Source organism: Recurvomyces mirabilis (assembly GCF_035927965.1).
Source record: "Recurvomyces mirabilis strain CCFEE 5264 chromosome Unknown scaffold_21, whole genome shotgun sequence".
NCBI lineage: Eukaryota > Fungi > Ascomycota > Dothideomycetes > Mycosphaerellales > Teratosphaeriaceae > Recurvomyces > Recurvomyces mirabilis.
The window spans coordinates 276,382-298,837 of record NW_027041955.1 but is presented as its reverse complement, the minus strand read 5'-3'; the positions used below and the strand labels follow the sequence as shown (position 1 = coordinate 298,837).

Genomic DNA, 22,456 nt, shown 5'->3' with positions numbered 1-22,456 from the left:
GTTCTTGAATGACTTCACAGGCACATGCCAAATCGCCCAATTCGTGCAACGTGGAGGAGTTTCGTGCGGACCCTGCTGCAGCCACCGGCCAGCTGTTGACCATCTCACTGCCAGAAGTACATCTTGACTACTGGATCACACTCCCTTGGAACAGAACATCAGTACTCACAATGCAGCGAGGCACGTACGGCATGCCGCCGGCTAACAGCCCACCTCTTCACCACCCCGTAAGTCCACCATCAACCTCATATTCATGATCAGGCATTGACATATATACCCTACAGGTACCACAACACATCTCCCAAGTCCCGAACCTGCGCTCACCACCTCCACCCGCATCTCAAAATGGGGGATACGGCCAACAATCTCCGCCGCAAGGTCAACAGGCCCAGAACCCATATATGGCACAATTCGGCGGCTTCATGACCGATCCCACCGCCCAGATGGGCTTGCAGATGGGTCAGAGTGCCATGAAAGTCGGACAAGACTATGTCGAGCAAAACGTACGTCTTCACACAACAACAGCAACAACAACAACAACCTCCACCACACAACAAAGCCCATGCTAATATGAGGAATGATTAAAACCAGTTCAACCGCTACGTCAACGTCTCCGCCCTGAAACACTACTTCAACGTCTCCAACTCCTACGTAACCCACAAACTCCTTCTCGTCCTCTTCCCCTGGCGCCACCGCCCCTGGTCCCGCCAACAAACCCACTCCTCCGACCCCTCGGCCCGGGGCACTGAATTCCTGCCGCCGCGCGAAGACGTCAATTCGCCAGACATGTACATCCCGCTGATGGCGTTTGTGACCTACGTCCTCCTCACGACCCTAATAGCGGGCTTGAATGGGAAGTTTGAGCCGCAATTACTTGGGATGACGTTTAGTAATGCGAGTGTGGTGATCGTGTTGGAGTTGCTGGTGCTATGGTTGGGGAGGTACTTTTTGAATATTTCGAGCGAGAGCCAGATTTATGATCTCGTGGCTTACAGTGGTTATAAGTTCGTGGGCGTGATTGTGACTATTGCTGTGGCGGCGAGCATAAATCGCGGCAAGGGCACGGGAGGATGGGTGGGCTGGGGTGTATTCGCGTACACGTTCATGGCTAATGCTTTCTTCTTGGTGAGTCTCCATACCAATGTCTCCGATCGCAGTTGTCGCTAATGATGATTTGATAGCTCCGGAGTCTGAAATACGTCCTCCTACCCTCGGACAACGCACCAGGAAACCCAGGCGTACAGATCATCGCCCGCGGCCAACGAAGTCGACGAACTCAATTCTTGTTCGTCTACAGCTATGTGGTGCAGTTTGCGTTTATGTGGTGGCTTACAGCATTGAACTTCACCACGGGCGTGCCGGGCAATGCGAAAAGTGGACGATAGACGCGAAGAAAAGCGATAGACACATGTACGCGTCTCGACTGTAGGCTTCCTGCTTGTTGACGATGCGTTCAAGCGTTAGATCTTTCTCGAAGCTATATCATGCTAGACAATGCGAAAATTGAAATGCATAGCACAGCACAAGAAAGCTGGGAGAACAACGAGTCAGCCCAGACACACGTGCATGAGTGCTGGTCGCCGTGCACATACCTTGCTGAACCACAGCAGCCTGTTTCCAGCACTCGAACTTGGTGCTGATGTACTAGCTGCCGCTGCCGCCGCTGTGGTGGATCTAGGAGGTGACGCTGCCGCCGAGCTGACTGTTGCCGCACTTGCGGCAGTAGATACCGAATTCATTGACGAGCTGCTTGCTGGGCCGGGAGAGTATGAGTTCGTTGTCGGAAAAGCAGACGGAGAGAGGTGTATAGTTGAAGTAGCTGTAGCAGGGCTCGAGACCACAGCTAGTGCGGTAGAGGATGCAGCCGATGGTGCGACAATGGCGACGCCGCTCTGACTGCTTGACGAGGCCGACACTGAGACCGAAGTTGCTTTAACGTCATTCGAGGATACGATGTTCAGACTGACGAGTGTCGGGCTAGGCAGCATACTGACCCATGATGCCTGGAAACTTGGCAGACTTGCTGAGGCGGCATACGATAGCGTTTTGAAGATATCGGCATTCGCATTCGGTGCTGCGTTACCGTACTACACCATACATCTCCCCATCAGCCTTTCCTCGCTCAAGCTCATGTACGCCTTCCAGCAAGAACAAACCAACACAAAGGTTTAGGAGACCTACAAAATTACAGCTCTGCAGGTTCCCGGCCAGGTTTCCAGCACAGAGCGGATCTTGATAGGCTGCGTAGTTCGAAGATGTGGCGTTACAGCATGAATTACAGACACCGATGAAATTTAGACAGCTTAGTTGGCAGAGACAGGCAATATATGGATCGCCTGTTGGTTGGTTCAGGCATTGCGTGTTACAGTCTGTGGCGACACTGCAGGCGGAGGAGCAGATGGAAGATTGGGTGCCAGTGATACCTAGTTGGGCAGCTGTGGTCGACATATGGGGTGTGAGGATGAGGAGGAATGCAAGGAAGTGTTGTGACATAGTGTGTTCTTGCTAGGCAGATTGGGTACTGGGTCGGCTGACCATTGCTGCGGTGTCTGCGTTCGTGGGCGACGGCGAGGTGAGTGGCGTTGAGGTGTAGTCTCGCAGCTTGATCAGCGTTCTTTGGCAAAAGGCACGTGGATGCGAACCTCGGGTGGCGTCTGCTTGTCACTTTCTCAATCTTGGTGAGACTGAGCAGTTAGATCCGGTTGACTACATTACGCAGAAGCTGCGCTGTCGAGAAATGATGGTCCTGAGCATTGCGGCTAGAAAGTCAGCACTGCAAGACGGGCTGTCCAGCATATGCGCGACCATTTGGCAGCGTGGCATGCTTGCTCATAGTCATAGCAAGGTCTATCTTAGATACGGACTCATGACAAGTCTGATGTCTGGTCTTCGCAGCTCGATAATTACATGATGTCTAGAACCACCCAACATGATTTGACATTATTTCCGATCACACGGTGCTGGAAGAAGGCCAAAATGATCATCTACAACACCACGCCTGCTGATCTTGCCGGGGACGCTGCTTCGAAATCGTTCTGAATATCAGCGCATTACCTCCCTAGCGCAATTAATGCCAATCGTCCAACGATGTCTGCATAGCCTTCGATACCTTGGCCTGAGTTCAATTACAACCTCCTGCTGCCCTCTTCATTTACGACTGCTTCAGCCTCGCAATCTCCATATCTCGCTCCTTCTGCACGATCTTAGCACCAAAGTTGTTCACAAACTTTGTAGGAAGCAGATGCAATAATATAGCAAATTGGAGAGCGTGTGGCCAATAAGCCCAGATATCGTATCTGCCGCAACCAACTGCATTCAGACTGCTTGCGGCCATGCCTCTCGAGCTCGCAATCGCGCCACCGGGCTTTCGATCCTGGGTAGAGTTCGTCGCCACCAGTCCGACCATGATGCATAACACTTCAATATCGTATCCCTGCAGCTTCAGCTCGGCCGCCATACTCCTAGACCATGCTTTATTGTACGATTTCGCGCCAGAGTAAATGGAGATGTATGGACCAGCAATCTCGCTCACGCCACTGCCAATATTCATGATCAGCGTAGGTTCGTTGCGGATCAGCTGTGGCAGAAAGACTCTCGTGATGGCTGTCGGGAAATGTGAGTTGACGCATAGGAACTTGCTGATGTCGCTTGCTGGCTTTTCCTGAAGGGGCGTGAAGAGCGGCGCAACACCACCGTCACCACCAACATTGTTGATCAGGACTTTGAGATTGATGTCTTGCAAAGATTTAGCAGCAGACTGAAGCTTGTCGTCCAGTCCATCCAGTTTAGCAGCATCGATGATAACGAGCCTGATTTCTCGCTGCGGCCACTCTTTCAGCAGAGCGTTCTTGACGCCCTCGAGTTTGACCTGGCTTCTCCCGTGCAGCACGACATTGAAACCACGACTAAGTAGCTCTTCAGCAAAGCCATGTCCGATGCCGTCAGATCCACCCGTCACCAATGCCCATGCTGGATTTTCCTGGGTGCCCTGATACCGGTCGAGCTGACTACGCCGCAGGAAATGCAGCCACATGAAGTCCCAGATACTGTAGGCTGTCCGAGCGGCCCACAGCGATCCCAGCACAGCGAGTGTGCTCAGTAATGGTCGATCCGAAGCATCACGCACCAACTGTTGTGAGATGGCGGGGAAGTTCAGCTTGGCAAGCTGGTCGCTGAAGATGCTCGACAACTTCGACATGTCAGTGAACGCTGCTGGGATGCTGCGCTGGCCGGACACTTCTTGCAAATGCACAGGTCATGGGGGTGTCTGCTGCATGAGATGTTGATTGTGTCGAGTGTGTGTTAGGAGACGAGGTAGCTTTCAAAGCTGAACGAAGGATGCGAAAGCGGCTGCGCAACTTCGCGTTTGCGAGAGCGAGCGCTCACTTGGAGGCTTGAACAAGGGCCCCATGGAAATCCTGTGGCGATACATGTAGCAAGACACCCTCGATGATTCCGTCTAGCACATGGTCATCATCGCTGGCCACTAGCTGTTCTATGTCAACGAGTATGGCATGGTTGTGCGAACGTAACCCATCATCAATGTCACTGCTTGTCAGCCTGCGTGCCTGTTTCTATATCGATCATACCCCTTGCCAGCCAAGTGCGTACAATGCTCATTGCGTTTCGCGGCAGAGCGTCCGATCAAGATCATGAAAGAGGAAGTGTCAGAAGCAGAAATGCAAAGGAAATGTTTTTGTGGGTGAGCCAGAGATTGTGTTGCCGCCAAGAGATTTGGAACACCACCTCTACCTCCACTAACACGTCGTCTGACCTTTGTGCACAGCGACAAGGGTTTCATCGACGGTCGCATTGGAAGTTGCCAAAGGCTGAGGCTACCAGTCTCTTATGTCCCACCAGACGAACTCACCTACAGGGATGGAGACGCTGCTGAAGCACTACTACCCTGCTACGCGCCTGCCTCATCCTTCCATCAGCCATTCATCGTACCCTCAACTATTATTATAATGCAGATATCTGCTACGTACCACTGAAAGTCTCCGGTAAGCAAACGACTACTGACTTGATACAGGAAGAAGGCCGAGCTCGCTGCCTGGTCTGCTCTGTAGCCTTCGTGCATAGAGTTGTAAGCCATCCCTGCACTAGTGCCCGACCTCGATCTCAGCCCTATATGGTTTCTCATGAACTCGCATTTCCACGACATACACGGACTTCCAATCGCAAACCCTTCGACACGCAACTTATAACGGTTGTAGGCCCTGCTACTTCGACACTTGACTTTCACTTTCATATCGACAAGTTCGAGCGGCCAAGATGGATCTCGTGGAGCTGGACTGTCTGGAGATTCTGGTGATAGGTACATACAGACGACACAACTGACTATCAGTCGGACGACCATACTGATATGGCTCCAGTCGACAATGAATTAGACCCAATCTCATCGAGCCCGAATGAGGCAGTTCAACAGAGTAAGCCACGATTGCACCCTGGCGTTCACCATCGCGTCACCATCGACGACACTAACCTGATCATCTTCAAGTCGGCGGCCTGAAAGAACTCGGCCTCCTTGGACCCTCTCTCGACCCTGCGACTCGGGGCGGCGCGATCAAGGAACTCCGCATGGACAACATATGCTGTTCCGCCCACGGTCTTTCACTTTTGATCACCGGTGTCAAGGATGGCGGACGCCACACCGTCCTGTTCGACACTGGACCGGAGGAACACATCTTCGAGCTCAACGCCAAGCGCCTCAAAGCACCACTAGGAGATATCGAGACGGTCCAGCTCAGCCATTGGCATCGCGATCACTCTGGCGGTATGCCTAAAGTGCTTTCCATGGCGAACGCCATGAAGGCACCCGGGTCCGCACCCATAACCGTAGATCTCCATCCTGATCGACCAGACTACCGCGGCATCATGGCCATGGCACCCGTATCATTAGAAGCAGATCCCACGTTCGCTGAGATCGAAGCAGCAGGTGGCAAGGTCGACAAGCACGATGAGGCGCACAACATAGCATCCAACTTCTTCCAAGTCTCCGGTGAAATTCCCCGCACAACGAAATATGAAGGGGGCTTGAAGAGGGGTGTAAGGTATATGGAAGCGGAGGGAAAGTGGAAGGAAGATACTCTGATCAAGGATGAGAGGTTCTTGATCTGTAAGCTCAAAGGTATGTTCAGCAGCTAGAACTCTTCACCTGGTCGCGGCACACGCTGATAGGAGTGGCGATAGGCAAAGGTATAGTAGTCTTCACGGGCTGCTCGCACGCCGGCGTGGTCAACGCCAGCCGCCATGCTCTTACTCTGGGCAAGGGCACTCCTCTCCATGCAGTGATGGGAGGCTACCATCTTGCGGACAGCGAGCCAGAGGCAATCTCAAGTACAGTAGCTGATCTGAAAGCTTTGGAGCCGACTGTGCTTATCACTGGCCATTGTACAGGCTGGCGAGCAAAATTTGCCATCGAGCAGGCTATGCCTGGGAAGCTGGTGCCCAGTTTTGTTGGTAGTCGTTTAACGCTTTAGGAAGGAAGGTGTGGAATGTGAGGGCTGCAGCGTTCATGTAGAGCAACAATTGGATGATACTATATGCATTCTTACATGGTATCTTGCTCCTCAACACTTTCCTCTCCTCTCGCCACGAACTTCATGAATGAGTCGGCTGGCACTCCTGTGGTTTGTTGCCATACGTGCTGAACAGCGTCGAGCACTTCGTCGCCAAGTACGATGTCTGCCGACAAAGGCGGCAAGCATATAATATTACTTGTCGTGGCTGCCTCGGCATCGAAAGGATACGAGATATACTGCTGGTACTGCAGCTTCCATGGTACATGCGGCTCCGGCTGCTCGTTGACGCTTCGTATCAAGTACTGGATAGCATTATCCTGTGACTCTTTGGAGCCCATCGAGGAGGTATATAGAACACCTAGAAAGACAGTGATTAGCTCAACGCTGAGCCAAGTCCTCAATTGATTAGGTAAGTGTTTGTATTTGAGTGATACATCAGGTTGTCAGAGATTGTATGTCGTCAATAGAGTTCAGACAATGTAGATAAGTATTCAAGTTGTGTTGTTCATCCGATCACTGTCAGGAATATGAAATAGAGGGAAGTCCGAGACTTACATTGACCGCTTGGACACTCTCCACTGTCGCTGGAGTGTGCGAGTACGTTGACAGCTTCGCCGCCAGCAGTGCCTGTGTCGACACGAACGACTGCGCCAGCAGGTACGGGACCGCCCTCAGAGGTTGGAGGGAACAATGAGTCCAGCGAGGAAGAAATAATGTAGATGGCCCGATTGACGATTTGTGTTTTTGACGGACTACTCGTTGTGCTCGGTGGGGCTGCGGATGGTAGATCGTCCGGGCAGCCAGTGAGCCAAGTCGTGGTGACAACTTCCCCATCACTGAGCTCGACTTCGTACTTGGCGTCTGCGCTTGCGGTGGCCGTTCTGATGCCTTTGCCGAGGACATAGACACCACCACCCACTGCACAGGCCCGACATGCCACTTGTGCGATCTCAGCAAGGCCACCCCATTTCGGCAAGACAGCACTGAAGCCAGGGCCGAACATGCCGATGCTCCGGAAGTGTCGTGCAATCCTGGGTACCGTGAACTCGACAGTCAGGTCTGCGCTGTTGCCTTCGACAAGTGCCAGTGCGAGCAGGGGGGTAATAGCGGCATCAGAGTTCAGCCCAAACTTAGAGCGCAATGCGTGGCCAAGGGCCATGTTTTTGATCTCCGCCCATCGCGCCTCTTCAGACTCCTCGTCGTAGCTCGCCACGAATCGCATGAATTTCATGAGAGACCGCTTGGCCCGGAGATCCAGACTGTCATCTCCGAAGACATCCTCGCGCCCACTTGGGACCCGTAAAATGCGCGGCTGGCCACCTTCTTCAGTAGCACCATTTACCACAAACCATGAACCAACTGCCTGAAAATCCAGCTGATTGTGTGTTCGCGAGGAGACCAGAGCAGGCAGCAGATTTGACCGGGCATATATCAATTGTGGTGCCAAGGCTAGCGAGTACGCACGCGAGAAGCCCAGCTTGCTTCCGTTGGCGTCCCCCTCCGCTGTTTTCGTGACTGATGCTTGGGCGAAGCATGATCTTGCTCCAGCAGGTGGATCGCCAGCATGCTTCTCCGCCCACTCTTCTGCCTCACTCAATGACAGCGCGGCTTCGTGTCCGCCATAGTACGTGTTGTGATCGAGATGTAGGATCTGTTTGCCGGATCTCGATAAAGAGCTTCATGGTGGACTTTTTGTCAGTCAGCCTGAGAGTATGTGAAGGTCTGTCTCGTGGCCAAGACTTACAGTGCTAGCAAGGACTGTAGCAGTCCAGTGCCGGCGATGATCACGTCCCACTCAGTCTTGTCGAGTGTATCCATGACAGCCGCTACATGGTGTACAAAAGAGCATGTCTCTGTAACAGAACAAACAACGATTGCAGGCTGCAGAATTGAGCTTTCGCAACATCGAAGCTCGGTCTAACAAGCAAGCCTTGGCACGCTAGCAAGACATCGAAACTTCGACTGGGCGACACACCTTCATTTTCCCTCCCATATCGCGCTTGTCGGGCGATGCGAAGTCACCCCATGCAGCAGTACGACCGGCATCAGTCTCTTCATTGCAGACTAACATGAGCGCGACAGAAATATGACCCACGTCCTGTATCTCCTGCTTTTGACTTCACGGACTGAGACTGCGGGTCGTTTGTGACGTTACATACATTCCTTTCATTCAGTATTAAAAAGAACAGCCAAATGCTCGATATCCGAAGTGGATTGACCTGCTGAACGAAGGGGGAAAGTTGCTATGATTCATCTGCTGGATCGCTTGCGCTGGCTTTTCCTGAGACGTAACCCATGGCAAATACGCCACACTCACTAATGACTGCAGCAGCCAACTCACAAGGCCCTTTTGCCGCCCAGACAGGTCAGCGTGGTCTTAACACAACAGCGAGTGCTCTCTATGCTCAAGTTTGTTCTGTGTATTCGCAGCTCTGCTGCATTTGCTTGCATAGTTCCTGATCACGACTCACATGACGCTTGTGGCAATCTCTCAACATCTCTTCTGCCTTCCGATCGCTTTCCCACCTGTCCGTTACTCGACATATAGCCGTAGTACACAGCACACAATAGTAGATTGTTTTGGACTCTCCCGCAGCAACTATGTCAGCATTACCAGTTTCAGGTCGCTATCGTCATCAGAAGGCCGCTGCAACAAATACTATCAGATGGTTGAAAGACACGCTGAATGTAAATGCTGACCATGGTGATCAGATTCGTGAAATGGAGGAACAGGAGCGGGAGAGCTTGAGAAAGAAGATCGCGTAGGCTGTTGCTGAACTAGGAGCAGATCGATTGCTGGCTGCGATGTTACGGCATTTCGAGAGTGCAGATCACGAGCACAGGGATGCAGAGGTGACATGACATGAACTTTCAGAGTCTTGCATTGTAACTCTAGTCAAACTGCAGTATACTGTCAGCATACACGCAATGATAACAGCGTTGTATTTCACATACCGGTGTCAAGAAGCTCTCCGCCACAAAGCGTGCTCTCGCGTTCAGCTAGTCAATGGTCAGTAAGTACCGCATCGGTCTGAGGTCGTTGAGCTTACGAAAAGCTTCATCTCCGAGATCTCCTTGTCCACCTCCTCCATAAACTGTATGATAAAGTCGACCAGCTTGTGCTTCAGCATCTCCTCAGTATGGAAATTCGTAATCAAGAACGAGATGTCATAACCCTGCCCACACCGTCAGCACATTCACAAGCCCTCCGTCTACTCATCCATCATTTAGAGTACTCACAGCAACAGCCTTCCTCCTCAACACAAAAAATGCCTCCGCTCTCTGACTCAGAAACCTCATGAACTTGTGCACCAATATCCCCTCAATCTCGTCCGCCTGCTTGATTCTGATACTGACCCTCACACTGTTCACGCTCGGTTCCACAAGCACCCTCTCATCCTGATTCCTGCTTACGACTAATGGGTTGAGGAGGAGTTCGGGGGAGGTCGCTGCTTCGATCTCTGGCACATTATGGCGTTCGCTGGCTTGGGAGGCGAAGTTTGAGAGGCTCAGGGCAGCGGTGAGGGTGCTGCGTACGCAGGAGAGGTAAGGGCGGAGGGATTGTGACATGGTCGCCGCGCGTTGATGTTGGAGATGTGGGATGTGAGTGTCGAATGAGTCGCTAAAATGGCTTCACCGCCGCATTAGGTCGACTATGCGAATGCTCCGCTCTCCAGGTTTCTTGTGTAGTTCCAGAGATGGTCGTATAAACGAACAAGACGTGGTAAGTTTGGGCGTACGTAAAGCGCAGGCTACCAAAAGTGGAAAGTGACGCTTCCGCATTGCTGCCAAGACCTTGATGGCGGGGCTTGTTTGAGGCAGGTACGAAACACTCCTGTAAGAAACTTTGATAGACAGTAGGGGAATCTCAAGGCGAAGCAATCGTGTATTACAGGGTCTTTGTGCCGTGCAGGACAGTGTTCGTGCCAAGGCTACCTCATGTAATAGGATCAGTACTGCCTCATATCGACCTTCGCCTTATGCCATGAAGCCAGCGAGACGAACCGTGGCCTTCCATGGACCATTACACCATGGATCGCAACCGTCATGATTTCATCCGCATGCCTTGATAGCAAGGGCCTTCTGAGCAAGTACTCCAAAATCCAACTTCCTGAAATCATCCGGCATATGCTCTCCACTAGCAATACAATGCACCCTCATATCAGGATGATACTTCAACCCACCCAGCAACTTTGGCGTGATGAGGAAATACTGCGAAGCGCTCTCCTCGGAACAGGCAATATCCACCATCCTCGAATGCACTAGGCGCTCGTTACGAGGGTCCATGCCTTGGTTGATTTCATCTACCACGCGGAAGGGCGCACGGGCGAGAGATTGCAGGGCCATGAGGTAGAAGATCGTGCTCACGGCCCGCTCGCCGCCGGATTGGCGGTGGGAGTCGAGAAGAGTCAACGGCTCGGATTCCCTGCTGGGTATATCAGTGGTCTGGTCTATATCAACGAGCATACATGAGCTGGCTCACCTGAATTTGACCTTGATCTGGATCGCCCAGAGCTCGAAATCTTCATCCTTATGTATGCCAACTTCACCAGCACACTGAATCTTGCTGAAGTTGTCGGCAAAGGCATCACTGATATGCGATATCAGCTGATCGAGTTGCGGCTCCCACTGCTCCTTTACCTCCTTGATCTCGTTATCCAACCCCTCCAACGCCTCTTCCACATCCGCCAACTCAGACCTCTTCTGCTCAATGACCTTCGCACGCTTCTCGTACTCAGCCAGCACATGCTGGTTACCTTGTCCGTCGGAAAGATTGAGCGTGGCGCCCACGGATTCGATTTCAGCAGATAATTGAACTTCATCCCAGTCTTTGACTTCATTGTCGTAGATCTGTGCGACGAGCTCATCGTCCATATCAACCAGTTGGCAAAGGTCGCGTAAGCGCTTACCATCGTTGAGCAAAGCCCTCATCTCCTCGTCCAAGCGTCGGACTTCCTGCTCACGCTGGTGAAGCATCTCCCTCTCCTGTCTCGTGCGCAGTTGCATCTGCTCCAGGTCCGACTTCGCTTCGATGACCAGGATCTGAGCCTCAACCAGCGGGACGATATGCTCGCGCAGAATATTGACGGCGAAAGCGTAGTCGATGGCAAGCTGGCCCTTCTCGAGCGTGTACTTGTCACCCTCTGACATGATCTCCCGGCACTGGGCCGCCGCGTTGTCAATGGAGCCCTTAGCCTCATCGATCTTGCGCTGAGCATTGGTCAATTTGGCTGGCAGTGCCGCGAAATGAGTTTGGGCAGTCTGCTTCTGTCTCTTCTCTTCCTTTATATCGTTCTCCTGACTCTGCAACTCCTCGTATCGCTTAACAAGATCATTGTACTCTGTTCTCAGCGCAGTCTTCTTCTCGTCACACTCGGCGTGTTCCCGCCTCGCTTCGTCGACACGAGCAGCAATCTCAGCATCCTCATTATGCGCAGACGGCGCATCCGTAAAGAACTTAGCTTGACGGAGAGCCGTTGTACGCACTGAAGTGCCTCTGTCGCCATATTCGCGGCGACGAGTGACTTGGTAGTGTTCCGAGGGTGTGATCCACGATGACACCGGGCTGTTCTGGCTCTTGAGCTGATCGAGGCGAGCGCCGTTCAGCTCACGGGAGGCATATGCCATGGCATGGATGTTGCGGTTGTCACACAACATAGCAAGCACAGGCTCTGGTCCTTCGATGAGATCAAGTATCCACGACTGCAGGCCAAGTGTCTGCAGCTGCTCGCCAGAACATGGTGCGCGGAACGCCGCCAGCGCTTGCTCCGACTGACGAATATTGATGTTGTCCATCCCGAGCTCGTCACGCAGTGCTCGGTTGAGTGTGAAGTAGTCGTCTCGTGAGGTGACGGTGAAGGCAACCATTTCGCCAGGCCCAAGAGCGTTCTCGACAACAGCTGCATAACGAGGATCGGTGACGGTGCATTCGACAATTGGTGGGCCGTAAACACGACCCTGAAAACGATTATCATGGCTTTGAATCCATTCCCATGCACGATGCGCATCCCTTGAGGCATTTTTCAGCTTGCTAGCCTGCTGTCCAGCTTGCGTCTGCAGGGTCTCTTGATCCTTCTCGGCATCAACCATGACCTGTTGACGATCCTTCATGCGCTGGGCTAAGCTGCCGATTTCCTGCTTGATCTCGGTTTGCCGTTCTTGAGCACCTCTCATGAGCCGTGTCTTCTCTCTGACCTGCTCATTTAGGCTGGCTAAATCGACTTGTGCTGGCGGTGTCTGCATTGCTCGCTCAATTTTACTCCTATCTTGCTGTAGTCTGGGCATGTTCGCTCTGGCGCTTTTCGATGTCTCCTTTGCTTTTTCAATACGAGTCTCGCATGAATCCAACTCCTCCTGCTTGCTAGTGAGCTCAGCCCTCTTGTCCGCTGCAGTCTTTTCCAGTCTCTCCACCATCTTGCCGCGCTTGAGCGCCACGGCCTCGACAGAGGCAAGATACTCAGTCTTGTCCTCCTCGGCCTGTAGGTTCGGCTGAACCTGCCGCTGCAGCCTCTTAAGCTCACGCTCTGCATCTTTCTTCCGCTCCTTGGCGTCGGTATGTCGTTGTTTGGCAGCTTTGTACTGCGGAAACGGTCTCAACCGCTCCAGCACTGCTGCACGATTCTGCAACTCAGATCTCTCACGCAAGCGTTCCACGATCTCCTGCTGCTGGGCTTGTCGTTGCTCCTTGCTTTTGAGTTCATCAATCAATGCTTGCTGCTCGACCTGTTGTGTTTTCTGCGCCTTGCGACTCGCCTTGAGCTGATCGTGCCACACATGCATCTGCGGAGGCGCAGCGGCTCGCTGAGTATGCGTCAGAAGATCGACGGGTGACAAGGCAGCGAACTCAACGACGCGATCTTGCGGCAAGAATTGGCAAAGATTGTCGATCTGAATTGAGAAGCTCTTCATCAAAGCGTCGAGTTCCTTCTTGGTCACCTTCTTCCCATCGATCGCGAACTCGGCCTTGTTTCCCTCGCGAATGATTCGAGTAGTGATGACCGGGTTCTCCGCATGTCTCTTCGGATCCGCAGCCAGTTCAATCTCGATGACTGCTTTCTTCTCGCCGTGCTTTACGAACTCACCAACGAGCTTGGCACGACCCAGATTCTCCGGCTTCCAGCCCAGCCCAAGACATATGGCGCAGACCAGAGTGCTCTTGCCAGTACCGTTTGGCCCGATGATCATGTTCAAGTTTGGCCCTAGGCTGAACTGTGCTTTGCTGTAGGTCACGAAATTGGTCATCTCGATGCGTACCAGTGAACCAGGCTGGTGTTGACGTGGTCGCCCAGTTTGACGCTGGCTTTGAGGTGAGCGGCGGAAGTTGTCAGGCAGCAATGGTCCATCCTCAGATACGGACTCGTCGTCGGCGTTGCTATCGTTGTGCTCGTTGTCGTCTGTGCGAGCACGTTTCGCACCACTGCCAGTGTACAGCTGGTCCTCGTCTTCTTCATCCTCTCCTTCGCGCCGTCTGCGCCGTGGCGTGACCGAGCCGGGGTCAGACATCTCTACGATTGCCAGAAGTGATTTGATGTCGATTGCTCGAGTCAAGCCTTGGATGGCGAAACGCGTAGTCCAGACGCGCCGCGGAAAAATGCCGCGCAAGAGGCCTAAAGACGTCTAAAGTCCCACTGTCACATGTCGACGTGGAGGATTCGTGCTTTCCAATGCTAGGTGTCGTCGAGACATCATGGCACCCGATCGGCCCTCGCAGTCGAAGGGCAAGAGACAAGCACCGCAGAAGGACAAGAAACGCAAAGATGCACCCGGCGGTGATCGACATGATGTAGCGAAGAAAGCACGATTCGACCACGGTAGGAAGGCACGCGATGCGCGGACACTCTCAACTCAGACCACAAAGTCCTTCAAGAATGGCGAGCTCGATGTCGCTCAGTTCGTGCAGGCACGTGAGTACGAGATCAGAGCTCTGGGAGACGGTATGGCAAGAAGTAAGAAAGCACTGAATCGTCGGGCCTTTCAGCAAGTGCCCAAGGACCTGCGAAGGAGGACTGCCAGTCATAATGTGAAGAGGATACCCAAGCGGTTGCGTGGAAGAGGCAAGCGGGAGGTATGTTATGGCAGAGGTGGGTATGCTCATGGTGTAGGAGGGACGCAGCTGACGATATATCAATCAGATGGCTGAGGATAATACGCCCACTGTGAATGCCAAGACCCGGAAGCCTACAAGGCGAATGCGTTTACGATTGGAGACGGCAAAGTCACTACGTGCCCTAGGCTCAAGACGGAAGGCCGAGAAGGAAAAGGCCACAGCGGAGAAAGTGGTCGTCCATGATCCGAGCCAAGAAGTAAATCATACCAACCCCAAGGGTGGCAAGCAGGCGAATAAGCCTGTTGTGCCCAAAGCAATTTCGAAACGGCGAAAGGCTAGGAAACCACTTCTGGCCACTTCTCCAGTACCCAAAGCCAAGTTTCGCAAACGCCAGATCTACAAATCATGGCTGCCAACTCATATGTTTCATGCCAAGCGCGCACAGATGACACGCCCCTCTAACCCATTATGGCGATTTGCTGTCCCGCTCACGCCGTCCGCCAAAAGCTACAGGCCAACGCATAGAGCGAGTCATGACCGTGGCGCTGTAGCCTGGGATGGTAGCTACATGTCTACTATTAGTTTGGATGGACGACAAGATAGCCTGCTGGGTGTGCTGAAAGCACTGAGCGTCAGCGATATCGATTTGATAGGCCCCAAACGTCATAAGTGGCGGCAAGGAACTCGCAGCCTCGAGTTGTTGTTACATGAGCGAGAAGCACCACACACCCCCATCGCGCCTGTCACGATCATATGGTGTGCTCTGTCGTCAAGGACAGATGATCAGCTCCAGCAACCGACTAGTCCACAGCGCAATATGCTCATTCGGGTCCATCCGTCTGCCTTCCGCCAGCTTTGGGAAGAGCTTCTCCGCTTGGCAAAAGTAGCCAAACCACAAGTGAAAGTGGCGGATCTACGATTTGAGATTGGCAGTATAGAAGTCGTTGGACCTGGTGCCACGGAAGCACTGCTAGGCGCATTGTGGCCTGTGACAGGGAAAGTAGCGGAAAGCGAATCGGGCAGATCTGTTGGCGGAACGTGGACGAAGCTCGCTGGACTGACCAATCCTGCAGGACTGCCTGCAAATGTGATGCTAGGCTTTGAGGTCCAGGACCCACGTCTACACCACCCACCAAGGACGATCAAACTGCCCAAGACAGACAGCGAACAACAGGAGTTACTGGAGACTATTGCGGCGTGGTCAGTCGATAATGCACAAGGTCCACCTAGCATCTTTGACGGCAAAGCTAGACGCTCTGCAAGTTCGTCTTTACCCAGCCAGAAAGCAGTGAACAGGCGTAAGGCACTCGCACCACCCGGTCAATACCCTGGAGCTGTTGCTAGCGATCCCAAGATCCCGATACTCCTCTTCGCCTCATCCTCAGCGAATAGAACATCTCGGTCTAAACCCAACACAACAAGTTGGACACTCCTCTGTCCCTGGAAATGCGTCCAACCTATCTGGTACAGCCTGACGTACTACCCACTCTCCACGGGCCAACAAGCACGTTTCGGTGGATTGAAGGAGAAACGGCAGCTAGCTTTCGAGGCAGGGCAGCCGTGGTTCCCTGCTGATTTCCCTGGTACGGAGGCTGGGTGGGAGTGGGAGATGCGGGAGCGTAGGGAGAGAGAGGATGCGTGGAGGAGGGTGCCGAAAGGGAAGAGGACGAGTTTCGAAAAAGTGCGTGTGTGCAATGGGAAAAAGGGTGAGGTGGGAGTGGGATGGGCTTGTGATTGGGAAAGATTGCTTGCTGCTTCCGCCAAGAAGGATCTAGATGGCAATGTCTCCGTGGCCGACATTGATCCTGTCGTTACGGCCGCAGATGGAGACGAGAGCGAAAAGCCGTCGCAGACTATGCCAGGACATCCAGCAACGACAATACCGCCACCGATGCCGAACGGACTCGCCCAGCTTTCCCCAGCCAGTGCACAGGCTCTACTCGCAAGTGGCATTATACCATCCCACATCACACTCTCCACTGCCCTGATCGCAGTCCGTCTGCATCTAGTGACTCGCGGCGTGCCCACAGCATGTGCCAGGCTCTACCGTCTCCCCTCCGCCACCACAAACCTCACACTTCGAAAGCAATGGCTAGCTCTCCTGCCCACGAACCAGAAACGCGGCCGCAAAGGACCTAAGCATGCTCTGCCGCGCTTGCCCCAGGATGCTTTGCCGTATGTTGTACAGCAGAGATTGGCTACTAGTTTACTCGAACCTACCAGGGCGGGCGAAGATGAGTATCCTACTTGTCCTGGCGAGGAGGATCTTGTGGGGTTTGTGACCACTGGCAACTTTGACCTAGGCCAAGGAAAGGGTACTGGGATTGGCAGTCTGTTAGTTCAGCGGATGATGGGCGAAGTGAGAGTCGACCAAGACGAGGGTCGGTTGTGTGTCGTCCGTAACTCTGGTCAGGGGCTCGGCAGGCTTGCGAGATGGGAGGTCGTATAGCGCGGCCTGGGTGCAAGCAATGAGCTTCAGGTAGCTTCTCAACATGCCGTTTCCTACATTACCCCGGCCGATTAAGGATGAGAAACTTACTGCTGCACCGTCACGTTGGTCCGGTCTTTACGCCTCGTCCGATTTCGTGTGTCATGGTTTGTGATCGGCCGGTAAACAATGGCAAATCTCGCAGCGTAACCGGACAGGCCGACGAAATGAACTACATTCATCATCGCTTGCTTGCACAACATTGCTGTGTTTTCACTGTCGAGCCTTCTACTGGTATACGTCCCCATAGCATGATGGATCGCACGCCACCTCAGAGAATCAACGAGGGGCTTGGAGGCTGCCCCGACATCACAGAAACACGGTGCCAAACCCCTTTTGGGGCGATGACAGGAGGTGTCTGAAAGGCCTTGTGTTGGCTCGTATGTACTCAATGGTTGGTTACAGTCTCCGAACGTGATAAACTTTTCATTGTGCAGTCTACAAAAGCCACACAGTCGCCGCCATGAACGCAGCAAAGCCGTACCCCGACATCTTGGAGCCAGCACCCGTGTACGGCGTCACCGACGACGATGGCGTTGGGGAGCTGCTGTTGGTGGAGGAAGTGCCGTTGGCAGCACCACCCATCATCTTGAAGTTGGCGCAGGTAAGCCTAGTTGTGTTCGAGGAGTGGATGACGATGCTCTTGTCGCCGAAGAAAGCTGTCGACGATGGGTCCGTGCTCAAGAAGGCGTCTGTATACTGGGCGACAAAATTGGGCATGGTAACGTTGCCGTGCTTGCCCGCAAGATCACCGACTTGGCACGTCGCTGGTGCACCGACATTACATGGGTAGTACTCGCCGCGATCCGTAGGATCCAGATGGCCCACAGTGGCGCTGCAGTTGCCATTGGCAGGGACTGGGAACTCGTGGATATGGTAAACGAATGGGCCATACAGGCTCTCAGATGGGAAGCCGGTGAAGTTGACTGAAACGGAGACGCCACTGCCGCCAGCTGTAGAAGAGATCATGACGGAACCCATGATGGTGGAGCCGGTGCCGTTGTCGACTAATGGATGTGTCAGCAAAATTCTGGGATGTAATATGGCCAGTCTGTGGCTTACAGTTTGTGCTCGGGAGCATGGCCATGTAGGTCGCTGCTGGTAGATTTGCAGCAGTGGTTGCCGGACCATTGACTGGCATGAAGCTATGCTCAGTCAGCACTGCATTCACTACCTCGTCTGGCACTGGCCTCTTACCTTGGGTTCGCGGGTCCATCATAGACAATTGCCCCCTCCTCAGTCTCGACGCCAGAGAAGCCAGGAGTCTGGGTTGGCAAGACAGGCAGAACACCGCTCAAGGTGGTGGATAATGTCATGGGAGGTGGTGGAGGGTAGCCTGCTCCTTGACCTTGGGCCATAGCTACGGCAGCGCCAAGCGCTGGGATGAGTGCAACTGCGTACATCTTGTTGTTCAGTGAATGGAATGGTAAGGAGAGCAACTCGCTCGAATGTCTGACGGGCTTCTCGCTCAGGCAGTTGATTTAATGTACTGGCCACCTCGACCACGCGGAGGTAGGTTGACATCATGACTTTGGTCGCATGGCCATTTGCAAGATCTGCTACACGACTCGCTTGTCGTTCCTGAGCTCAGCCTTGAGTCAAGCTCCTTTGACTGGTCGAAGTCAAGCAGCAAAGCAAAGTGCTTGTCAAAGAGTGACGCGGCTCGGTTCAAGCGGCTGACATTCGAGCCAACAGCGTGTCCAGGGTGTAGCAGACGCATGTATGAGGCTGAAGTCATAGCCAGTAAGCCTTGTCTACGCTCTGCGTACCTGCCGTAGTCGGCTCGTGCTAGACTTCACTTGGCGTAGCGTGCGGGGAAGTGTGGAGAGATCTTGGTGTCGGGATATTTTCGATTCGTGTACCTCATACACGTGTATTTCGTCTTGAGTATGGCCCTCCTGGTATGCCGTAGCTGCCGCTGATGAGCTATACATATGGTTTGAGACCAGCCTCCTAACCTGTCTTTGACCATCATCCTCTGCGACACCAGAACCATCAGGTGGGTCGATAGTATTGGTGACTGGCATTGCAACTTTCCAATGACACTTACGTCGAAGGAGCCATGAAAATACAGCTGATCGCATACATGAACAGCATTATATCATTTTTCCTCCTAGTGCCTTTGCCAGACGCGAACGTGCCTGCCCTCGGTCCTTGTACTCTTTCGGTTCAACTGGCACATATACAAGATCTGAGCTCTTTGCGGAGTAGCTCAGCTCAGACGATTACCTCGGGCCACGATTTTACCATATATACAGGGCATGGCCGACGAGCGTCTGTCGTAATTGTAATTCGATAGTTACCGCATCTTACAAAGAAGTACTCCAACAAACATGCCGGCCTTGATATACGTCTCGTACCCTTGTGTCGAAGGAGCCAAGTTCGACATGGACTACTACCTCAACACACATATGAAGATAGTCGAGAAGCACTGGACCTCATATGGCATGAAAGACTGGACAGTGGTCCAGTTCCAGAAGGATGATCCCTCAGGTATGACCTTTGCGAACCAGTCCTTCCTAATGCATCCGAGACCATCGTCCTGAGAATTTTATGTAGGCCAGAACGTTCAAGCAATCATGACATGGGAGTCAACCGAAGCATTCGACAAGGCCATCGCTGCGAACATTCCGGAGGTGATGGAGGATGTGAAGCACTACTCGCCAGAGGTCATGCCGGTCCGCTACTACGCACAGGTCATGGCGAAGGGTTGAGCAGTAGACCTGTTTCAGGAGCAGCGTGATAGCCTAGGGTGTCGTGGCGAGATCGGTAGGAACACTCGTGCAATCCAGGGCAGCTCGGACGTCGTCAGGGCACCAGGATGATACTGGTGTCCTAACTCGAGGTCAGGTTTAGGCAATCCCTCTTCCATCGCGAAGTCATACATCTTCAGCTTCGGTGGGCCGTACGTCGCACGAAGACTCGATCGAGAGTTTCCTTGGTGACGAGTCTCCTTTCCTCACGGTATGGATAACACTGCTCGTTTGAGCTTGGAGTAGAAAGCATTTCCGCGTCATTTCAGTCTAGAAGTACACACCAGCCATGCCCACTCTAGCTCAACTCCTTGTTGCCAGCTGACTCGCTACCCATGTTGCCAGTCTCGTCCCAGTCCGGTGCAGTCTCGACATCTCCCATTCTCCTTCCCTCTCTGACCATCATAGTCTACTGGATCGTCATAACCTAATCGCCCATGACATCGATGCCAGCACCACCAGCAGGGTACTCGTCGATCTTCTTTTCGAACCTAGCCTCGATAGCCGCCAAGACCGCCTCATCGCGCTCATTGCTGACGAAAGATACAGCAACACCCTTGGTACCGAAACGACCAGCACGACCGACGCGATGCAGGTAAGTGTCAGCAGCGGATGCCAAGCTCTCCTTGTCGGCTGAGCCAGGGTTGGCTGGGCTGTCGGGCATGTCGTAATTGACGGCGACGTTGATACGCTCAATATCGATACCACGGCCGAAGACATCAGTGCTGACGCAGATGCGGTGCTTGAAGTTCTTGAATTCTTGGTAGCGCTTGATGCTGTTGCCAGTATTAGCTTGAGTCCATGTTCGCTTGAGGCAGGACGGATACGTACCGCTCTTCCTGGCTTATACCGGAGTGCACAGCGGTAGCCGGGAAGTTGCACTCAATCAAGAGTTTCGACAACTCGTTGGCGCGAACAGTGCTCTTGACGAAGATGATGACTTGGTTGTACGTGAGCTCGTCAAGCAAGTCGTTCAGACGCCTATTCTTCTCTGCCTCACTAAGCTTGCAGTAGAACTGGCGGAGACCGTGGAGAGTGAGCTTCGTCTCGTCGTCGACATAGATCTCCAGAGGGTTGCGCATGAACTTCTTGCAGATTGGTCGAGTGCCCTGTGAGAGTGTGGCCGAAAACATCATGACCTGTTTGTTGGTCGGAGTGGCGCGGAAGATCTCTTGTACGTCGCGGCGCATGTCTTGAGCATAATGTTAGCATTGTGGGTGGTGTGAGTTGATAAGCTGAATCTTGAGGCTTACCGATCTGGTCCAGCATCTTATCACACTCGTCCAGGACGAAGAACTTGACTGTGCCCAGGCGGACCTTCTTCTCGCGGACCAAAGCGTTCAGCCTACCAGGAGTTGCGACGATGATGCTTGGGTGGGTCTCCTTGTTGGACAGAAGCTTCTCGTTCTCCTTGATGTCGGTACCGCCATAGAATACAGCTGTCTTGACCTCAGGCATGTACTTGGTGAAGCGGTTGTACTCGTTCTTGATCTGAAAGGCCAATTCGCGGGTGTGACACATGACCAGCACGCTGACTTCGCCAGGCACAACATCGATCTGCTGGAGAGTCGAGATAACGAAGACGGCTGTCTTACCGAGACCGGACTTGGCCTGGCAGAGGACGTCGGTGCCGACAATGGCCTGAGGAATGCAGACTTGTTGGACTGTGGTGTGAGGTATGTCAGAGTTTATTCGTCCAATCGCAAAACGTGAAGTAGTCGTGCAAGCGAGCGAAGCATCCATCCAAACATCAATTTAATTGTCGAGTCCCGTGAGAAGCCACACGATCCTCGGCACATGGTCGGCAAGCAGCGATCGCGAGTGCGAGCTTTTGTCGTAGCCTGCGCTTCACACGGCGGTCATCGAGGCTGGTTGAGCTCACTCAATGCCAATGCTGTGCCATCTTCGCCTCATCTGTACAACAGCCTTTCAGCCATCCACATAGGCTCCAGCTGCAGCTCGACTCGGAGAGTCTCATGTGGCTTCTTTGCTCCCACGTGTGCACCCATGAATCCGTAATTCATGCCCAATATGGGGTGCCGCGTCGTCCAGCTACGCCTTCCTTCCTCGTACAAATGATCAAGCCCACTCGGCCTCGATTTCATAGCTCTCTAATACTTCCTCGCTTGCTCGCTGATGGATGGACGCTCTCGCTCGCTTGACTCGTGGCTGAAGAATATCGCAGGATGAAGATAAGTGACTAACCCTCTGACGGATGTTCGAAACCGCAGTCCGTAATGGCTTTCATGATCTCGGGCTTAAGGAGCAAGTCGCGGAACGAAGTCGAGTGGATACCGACGTATGAGCCTTTACCCTGAGCGCCTGCGCCGGTCACAGTCAAGTCGCCCTTCTTGGAATCGCCGTTAGTGGCGGTCGCAGTTGCTGCGGCACCATCGGTGGGCTGGATCTCCTCGTCGGAGTAGTCGATGAGGTCCTCCTCGGCAGACATGTTGGCGGCGTGGAAAAGGTGTTAGTGAGCAGTCGCGTGAGGCTGGCGCCTTGTTGAAATCGATTTCTTCGCGTTTGAGCGCGAGAAGTGGGTTAAGTGATGAGTGAACAATCTGCAGTCGCTCACGCGGTGTGAGAGTCCAAGAGGAGGAAGTATTTGAGGTTGTGGAGGCTGTCCGTGGGTGTTTGTAAAGTG

The 22,456-nt window shown here is 53.3% G+C and overlaps 10 protein-coding genes across 10 annotated transcripts; 4 read left to right on the top strand and 6 right to left on the bottom strand.

Annotated features, from left to right (window-relative positions):
* Window positions 1-170: 170 nt before the first annotated feature.
* hrf1 (Protein transport protein yif1) lies at window positions 171-1,385 on the top strand (the record flags this gene model as incomplete). Its single annotated transcript, XM_064840282.1, has 4 exons — window positions 171-227; window positions 285-503; window positions 592-1,125; window positions 1,182-1,385. The coding sequence occupies 4 exons, from the start codon at window positions 171-173 to the stop codon at window positions 1,383-1,385; spliced, it is 1,014 nt and encodes a 337-aa protein (XP_064692162.1).
* Window positions 1,386-3,151: 1,766 nt separating this feature from the next.
* Window positions 3,152-4,198, bottom strand: LTS14_007589 (uncharacterized protein; the record flags this gene model as incomplete). Its single annotated transcript, XM_064840281.1, has 1 exon — window positions 3,152-4,198. The coding sequence occupies one exon, from the start codon at window positions 4,196-4,198 to the stop codon at window positions 3,152-3,154; it is 1,047 nt and encodes a 348-aa protein (XP_064692161.1).
* Window positions 4,199-5,365: 1,167 nt separating this feature from the next.
* Window positions 5,366-6,482, top strand: LTS14_007588 (uncharacterized protein; the record flags this gene model as incomplete). The annotated part of the gene is given in 3 exon segments (XM_064840280.1): window positions 5,366-5,429; window positions 5,501-6,130; window positions 6,148-6,482. 3 exon segments carry the CDS (start codon window positions 5,366-5,368, stop codon window positions 6,480-6,482), a joined length of 1,029 nt encoding a protein of 342 aa, XP_064692160.1.
* Window positions 6,483-6,553: 71 nt separating this feature from the next.
* MRS6 (Rab proteins geranylgeranyltransferase component A) lies at window positions 6,554-8,342 on the bottom strand (the record flags this gene model as incomplete). Its single annotated transcript, XM_064840279.1, has 3 exons — window positions 6,554-6,882; window positions 7,080-8,200; window positions 8,269-8,342. 3 exons carry the CDS (start codon window positions 8,340-8,342, stop codon window positions 6,554-6,556), a joined length of 1,524 nt encoding a protein of 507 aa, XP_064692159.1.
* A 1,074-nt stretch (window positions 8,343-9,416) lies between these two features.
* On the bottom strand, window positions 9,417-10,094 carry ARC19 (Arp complex subunit; the record flags this gene model as incomplete). The annotated part of the gene is made up of 4 exons (XM_064840278.1): window positions 9,417-9,425; window positions 9,480-9,524; window positions 9,575-9,700; window positions 9,765-10,094. The coding sequence occupies 4 exons, from the start codon at window positions 10,092-10,094 to the stop codon at window positions 9,417-9,419; spliced, it is 510 nt and encodes a 169-aa protein (XP_064692158.1).
* A 483-nt stretch (window positions 10,095-10,577) lies between these two features.
* SMC5_1 (Structural maintenance of chromosomes protein 5) lies at window positions 10,578-14,027 on the bottom strand (the record flags this gene model as incomplete). Its single annotated transcript, XM_064840277.1, has 2 exons — window positions 10,578-10,950; window positions 11,008-14,027. 2 exons carry the CDS (start codon window positions 14,025-14,027, stop codon window positions 10,578-10,580), a joined length of 3,393 nt encoding a protein of 1,130 aa, XP_064692157.1.
* A 184-nt stretch (window positions 14,028-14,211) lies between these two features.
* On the top strand, window positions 14,212-17,020 carry POP1 (Ribonucleases P/MRP protein subunit pop1; the record flags this gene model as incomplete). The annotated part of the gene is made up of 2 exons (XM_064840276.1): window positions 14,212-14,589; window positions 14,657-17,020. 2 exons carry the CDS (start codon window positions 14,212-14,214, stop codon window positions 17,018-17,020), a joined length of 2,742 nt encoding a protein of 913 aa, XP_064692156.1.
* A 477-nt stretch (window positions 17,021-17,497) lies between these two features.
* Window positions 17,498-18,462, bottom strand: SOD4_2 (Cell surface superoxide dismutase [Cu-Zn] 4; the record flags this gene model as incomplete). The annotated part of the gene is made up of 3 exons (XM_064840275.1): window positions 17,498-18,066; window positions 18,122-18,204; window positions 18,257-18,462. 3 exons carry the CDS (start codon window positions 18,460-18,462, stop codon window positions 17,498-17,500), a joined length of 858 nt encoding a protein of 285 aa, XP_064692155.1.
* Window positions 18,463-19,392: 930 nt separating this feature from the next.
* On the top strand, window positions 19,393-19,773 carry LTS14_007582 (uncharacterized protein; the record flags this gene model as incomplete). Its single annotated transcript, XM_064840274.1, has 2 exons — window positions 19,393-19,552; window positions 19,619-19,773. 2 exons carry the CDS (start codon window positions 19,393-19,395, stop codon window positions 19,771-19,773), a joined length of 315 nt encoding a protein of 104 aa, XP_064692154.1.
* A 466-nt stretch (window positions 19,774-20,239) lies between these two features.
* SUB2 (Suppressor of the cold-sensitive snRNP biogenesis mutant brr1-1) lies at window positions 20,240-22,261 on the bottom strand (the record flags this gene model as incomplete). The annotated part of the gene is made up of 4 exons (XM_064840273.1): window positions 20,240-20,588; window positions 20,644-21,004; window positions 21,066-21,476; window positions 22,018-22,261. The coding sequence occupies 4 exons, from the start codon at window positions 22,259-22,261 to the stop codon at window positions 20,240-20,242; spliced, it is 1,365 nt and encodes a 454-aa protein (XP_064692153.1).
* Between the last annotated feature and the right edge of the window lie 195 nt (window positions 22,262-22,456).